Here is a 6,000-nt window from a genome sequence, read left to right on the forward strand (position 1 = left end):
TTGCACCACACTCAGCAACCCATGACATTTTGTCATTTTCCCACATTTAATAAAACATACTGAACGGATGGTTGAAACAGCTGTGGCAACGGCTACAACACCTTAAACGCTTAAAAACGTCAATATTTAGTCATCCCTGTCTCTTTTCCTTTTATTTTTTGCACAGGACAAGCAGCCTACAGTCCAGACCTGCATTCGTACTCCAGTGGCATTAATCGCCTCTCATACATGCACATCCATCCACGAACCAACAGCGCTAACTATCGTCCTCATCCTCGCCTCTACCTACGCACATGACAGCGAGGAAAAGCACATAATATACCGCCACATAAACTAAAAGCACAACTACTGTGTGTCTGTAAAATAACTTAATAACCCCGCGATAAAACTGCAGGGCACCCGGATAAATCCATCTTCGTAACCCAACGGAAGAAGGGGGGGAAAAAAACACCAACGTGGAAACACCGGGCATAAAGTATAGCCACAAGAGTGCCTCCAGGAATGTTATTGTGTATTTCCATACATTCATATACCCCGAATCGCTCTGTGCGACTAGCCAGCTAACGAGGGAAAAGGGTCAAACGGCAGCTCGGAGACTAGAACCGGGTCTGCTTGAGTGTTCAGTGTGGCGTTAACGCAGGGATACTTTGCGCCATAGTCTCGCTGCTTAATCAATAACATGCACACAAATCACGCAGGCTAAACGTCTCGGCGGCTGGACGTTGAACTCGGCTCGGCCCTGAAACCGTTAAGCTAAACGTTACCCTTCATCTCCACAAGCAAAACCTTTATCCGTTTACCCTTGAAAATATAAGGGGAGGGGGTAAAAAAGAAAAGGGGGGAGCTAAACTAACACTGTAGCGCGAGGCACCGGAGGAGTTGGGCTGAATAAAAATGATAGCTAACGCGTGTGTTTGCGAGTACTTACCAGGCTGACAGTCTTTGTGTTTGGGCAAGGTTAAAAACATTAAGGATAAAATCCACCAGTAACTCGGTTCCCGTATTCTCCGCATGTTAGTCTACTCATCGAGAGCAGCAAGAAGGCAACGGGTGACAAAGTTTGTCTTTTTCTTCTTCTTTAAAAAAAGAACACCCAGAGAAAGCGAGAGAGAGAGAGAAATCACTCACACGCACACTACCTAAGCTAAAACGAAGTTGGCACAGTGGCCACGAAGGCAGAGCATCAAAGTAATGGTTGGCGGTCAGGACACAGTCACTGCTTTTTCTTCCTCCCCCCTTTTTTCCTTTTTTAAAAAGACAAAAATTTTCGCCTCCGGTCTGAGCACAGGCTGCTCTTAGCTTCGAGGAATAAAACGTTACGCACGCTATGGCTGTGCAGAAACAGTTCAAAATCTGTTGTTGGACTCCTCCGTGTGTGCAGCTGCGGGCTTCCAGATAGCGACATTCCCGAAGTGTAGCGAGGTCAATCGGCGATCAATCGCGGTATTTAACTACAGGAGGAAGAAGCAGGGGGGGAGAGAAAAAAAGTGATCGAATAATATTGATTACATGCGGTCATTATTAAGTGATTATCCGCGGCGTCAGCGAGACGAAGCCCGAAGCAGAAAAGTGGTGCTGGAAATGTCCCATTCTTCCATCCAGGAAGTAGACTAGCGGTCAGGCGTGCACGGATATGTGGCTACTGGTCTGGTCCCATCCTACCGGACAGGCTGCGTGTGTGCAAAAGAGAGAGAGAGGGAGAGGGAGTCTGCACGGGGCGGGAGCAGCGAAGGGAGAGGAGAAGAAGAGGGGGGGAGGCGGTTCTTGGATTTGCTGAATGCAAAATGACTTCTAACGGACCCAGAAGCTGGTTTCTGTCTAGGGTGGCTGTGATAAGAAAGACTCCAGAAATCGAGAGCTCGTGTCCACCATCCACGCGACACTCCACTGCCTCTTATTAAAAAAAACAAACGTGTTTCATCAAAACATGTTGCATCAAACAGAAATGTTGTTAGATATCTAGCTGAAGCGCGGAGGCGGAAAACATAATAGCCAACTGGCTAATTCCACTGATTGCACCCCACCAATGCTGTCCTCTCGCAGTTTTGTTGCTTCCTCTCAGGTCCTATTATTAAAATGACCCCTCTGTGGCCGCGCAGTGAGGGCCCCCTTGCCTCCTGCTGGCAGAACTGTGAATGGAATACTTTAGCAGCAATCATCACCTGGAATATCCTCTTGTGCAAGTGTGTACTGATTGGAGAATTATGCATCCACTGGTGATACTCCCTTAGGTAAATGTGTAGTCAGTGGTGTTCTTGCAGAACTATCCAGCTGGACATTTAATTTGAGGAATCTGATTAAATTTCTCATTTAATTACCCAGTTCTCTGCAGGGCCATTGAGGACAGTCACAAGGGCCCTTTGCTTTTAATGTGGGCCATCTGCTTCCTCTCCAAAATGCCTACCTTTTCAAAGCCCCCACAGCCTCCTGGGCATCCTCGCATGATCCTCCAGGCTGCACTACCTCCACGCGAACAGCAAAACACCATTGTGGTTGACAGTTACTCCAGACCCTACTGTATTCTCACTGATCAGGTGCAGTTAACCTGAACAGAAGTTTACGAATACATTTTTTTCCTCCCCTTTCTTGTTCTGGCACATCACGCAACAGTTCCCTTGCCTCTTTGGTTTTCTCATGCAATCTCCAAAAAAAAAAAAACCCTTCTGCAATAGATCCAGCACACTGACCCTTATGTGAAGAGGTCAATCTCCTTAAACCAAAAGAACATCACATAATATACTAAATAGGGATGATGCTAACTGTGGCTCACATTAGTGTGAATGTATAAACGTCAATCCATCCATCCTCTTAACAGCTTATCCAGTTCAGGGTCTTGGATAGGGCGTGGGGCGGAGGATAGGTTGCCAGCCTATCAAAGGGCTAACACAGAGATATAGAGAGAAAATTCATGCTCACATTCACACTTACAGCCCAACCTAGCATGCATGTCCTTTACCCAGAGGGTAAACCCTGGGAGAACATGCTTACTCTACAAAGAGAGGCCCCAGCCAACCAGAAACCCTGAACCCAGAACCTTTTCCACTAACCACTGCATCACCACATCCACATTAATCATCTAATTATGCTACAATCATGGGTCAAGCTCCATGTTTCAGACATTTATCAACATTTTATTGGTAAGGTGAGTTTTCTCAGTTGAATACAGGTGGAACAGATGCAATCAATCAATCAGTCAGTACATATACTGTATTGTTTTTTTAAAATATACTGTTCCGACAATTTACTTTCCATGTAATGGGTATATGCAAACTTAATCAGAAATCAGTGCACAAACAGCAATCAGTTCAAATTTAATTAATTGACACCATAAAATTAAAATGCTATGATCACATTCATGGTCATAATCTTACCAATAAGTCTCCTCAAAGCCAAAGCTTTGATGTCCTTGATTTTCTTTCCAAAACGTTGCCTTGCAGCTGTTTTGAAATCAATCATGACATGATCCAGGCTTGTGGATTTAATAAAAAGGATCTAAGTGTGTGTATTTGTGTGGGTGTGTGTGTATGTGCGTGCTTCTTTTTTTTTTTTCAATCAATAGCATTCAAATAATAGTAAAACAAAGCAGATGGGTGACATGCTCTTTGCAATAAATCCTGACTTGAGAGTATTAAAAACAAAATGAGATCTTCATCAGACGAGTGTTTGTACTTGTAATTTTGCAGTCGCATCTCAGCCCCTGTTGAAACTCAATTTTCTCCTGAACAGCAGCACTTATTGGCCTCCCTACATGCAGTGCACTGTGGGCTTCTGAAACATGTAAATTAGGGGAACAGGCAATACATTCAAATCAATAATACACCATTAAGGTGCATTTGTGATATCCAACCCCAAAGTCTGAAAAATGCCCCAGGGTAATACTGCACTAACTCAGTCGAGTGATGGCTTTTTTCCTCTTCTTTTTTTTGATATACTTGCAAACATATAAAAGCATAGTCACGACCAACCTAGTTTTTAAAAAGTGAGTCATAGGCGGGTTTTTTTCAATCCTAAAACATCATCCTGAGTATCATACAAAGGCCTTGATATATCAAAGGAGCGCAAGTCTTACCGGTTTTCTTGTAGTTCATGAGACGTTTTTAATGTTTGCTATGACATTTGACATTCTAATCTTGTTCCCCCTTTGGGAGTTTAGACCCTAAAGGCATCCTAACACGTTCTCTGACAGTTAAACTGCACCCTGGATTTAAAGAAAGAGGAAAAGGACAGAAAAGCTGAGCTATAGGTGAGTCCGGGTGTGATACCGGCATTGTCCCACAGGCATCTCCTTCCCTTTCACCCTTAAGTGGTTCGAGAATCACACTTGTATTATTTTTTCAAACATATTTCACATGTTGACAGTTGCTACATAATGTACGACCGTGCGCATCAATTATGTAATGCAATTCAGGCTATGAACATATATAATTTATTTCATTCTCTTTCTCCTACATTATTTAATCAAAAGCTATTTTTACAATTATTACTCTCCCCAAATAGTTTTATCTTTTGTTGGTCTGTTCTTTAGTTCCCCCCTCATCAGTATGTCATGTTGCTGCGCTCGAATTCACGGCGCATTAATGCTGCAGGAGGGTGTCACGGGTGTCTGTCAGCCTGGGCAGGACACCCTTAAAAAGGGTAGCACTCAAAAACTGCAAAGAGGGGGTTCAAAGGAGTTCACAAGGTTGCTTCTAGCAAGCCAATAACAGCTTTTTCCCTCTAAAATGCCTTAAAGCTAAAATGTCAAAAAGAGTGAGAAAGGGAAAGTCACAATTAATGTAAAATAATGTGAGCTTCTTGTCAGTTTGGATTAGCGGTGAATAACTAGGAGCCTAACATGCATTTTAAAATGTAGGTTAAGTTATATTTGCATTTGAACAACACTATAAAAATGATCCTCATCTTGTTGTGACTGAGCTGCTTTTGAAGCTGATTTTCAGAGACAATAATAGGCTCGGAATCAGAAGGGGAAAAAAGCAATATGACTGTAGCACCTATCTTTTAATTCAAAGATTAAAGGACCAAACCTGTGTTTTGAATGTTGTACCAGTTTTCTGGAGCCACATTTATTTTAGACTACTGCCAACAGTCTCTTTTGCTGCTTTCTTGGCAGCCACTCTTTCCATTTAATGTCTGCGTGACATGACAGACAACTTAATCCATTACAAAGAACATCATGTCCGATTTTATTTTTGTCAAAGTCATGTTACGCTGTGTTGAAATGCATTTGAAAAGTCTGCCTTTGTCATGCATTCATGTGCTGCGGGATGCCAGTTGCCAAACAGATTCGCGTTCATGATTTATTCTGATAGAAAGCTGAGAACACAATCAATTAGCAAATATGTCCCAACTGCAAAAGAAAAATATGAAGTAGGTACTTTTCCAGCAGCCCAACTAAGCCCTGGATTTTGAATATGTTCACGCTTTTGCTTAATGTAGCGACTTAAAGTTGAGTTTTACTTTTGCAATTGTGCACGAAAACAAAGTTTCCCCAGAGGACAGAAGGGTCTTAATAGTGACAACACTCAAACAAACAGGAGCAGAGAACAGATGGGAACCTTTGAAGTATAAACTTGTGTAAACAGGAAAGTACTTCTCCACTGATATGATGTGCCACTACTACCCCCTGAATTGATTACTCATTATATTGTATTCTGTCTCCTTGAGCATAAAAATGTCTCTTTGCAGCTGGTGTTGAAACAAATAAGATAAAATCTGACACCTTTTCATGCCGCAAGAGTAAAATGCCTCACACGCATTTTTTTTTCTTACAGTCAGTTTTTAAAAAAAATCCTTACAAGATCATACAGCTGAATCATATGTACAAATTACTTCAGTCATCAAAGTAATGGAGTAATCTCAAATGCAGAGAGGTTTCGCCATGATGTAATATGTTGGTGCAGTTGACCCAATTCTGTAGGCTGGAGAATAATTTTCTTTAATGTAGGGATAACGAGAGAAACATGGGAAGTTTTAGTCTGGGGTGGTCAGTTAGATCAAAGA

The 6,000-nt window shown here is 42.3% G+C and overlaps 1 protein-coding gene across 1 annotated transcript in view; it reads right to left on the minus strand.

Annotated features, from left to right (window-relative positions):
* Window positions 1–1,661, minus strand: part of LOC134627593 (receptor-type tyrosine-protein phosphatase gamma-like) — a 113,668-nt gene extending 112,007 nt beyond the window's left edge. Inside the window, exon 1 of the mRNA XM_063473824.1 lies at window positions 929–1,661. Within this exon, the coding sequence (XP_063329894.1) occupies window positions 929–1,013 (85 nt within the window). The 5' untranslated portion in view covers window positions 1,014–1,661. The remainder of the gene's footprint in view (window positions 1–928) is intronic.
* Window positions 1,662–6,000: the final 4,339 nt, after the last annotated feature.

Source organism: Pelmatolapia mariae, linkage group LG5, assembly GCF_036321145.2.
Source record: "Pelmatolapia mariae isolate MD_Pm_ZW linkage group LG5, Pm_UMD_F_2, whole genome shotgun sequence".
NCBI lineage: Eukaryota > Metazoa > Chordata > Actinopteri > Cichliformes > Cichlidae > Pelmatolapia > Pelmatolapia mariae.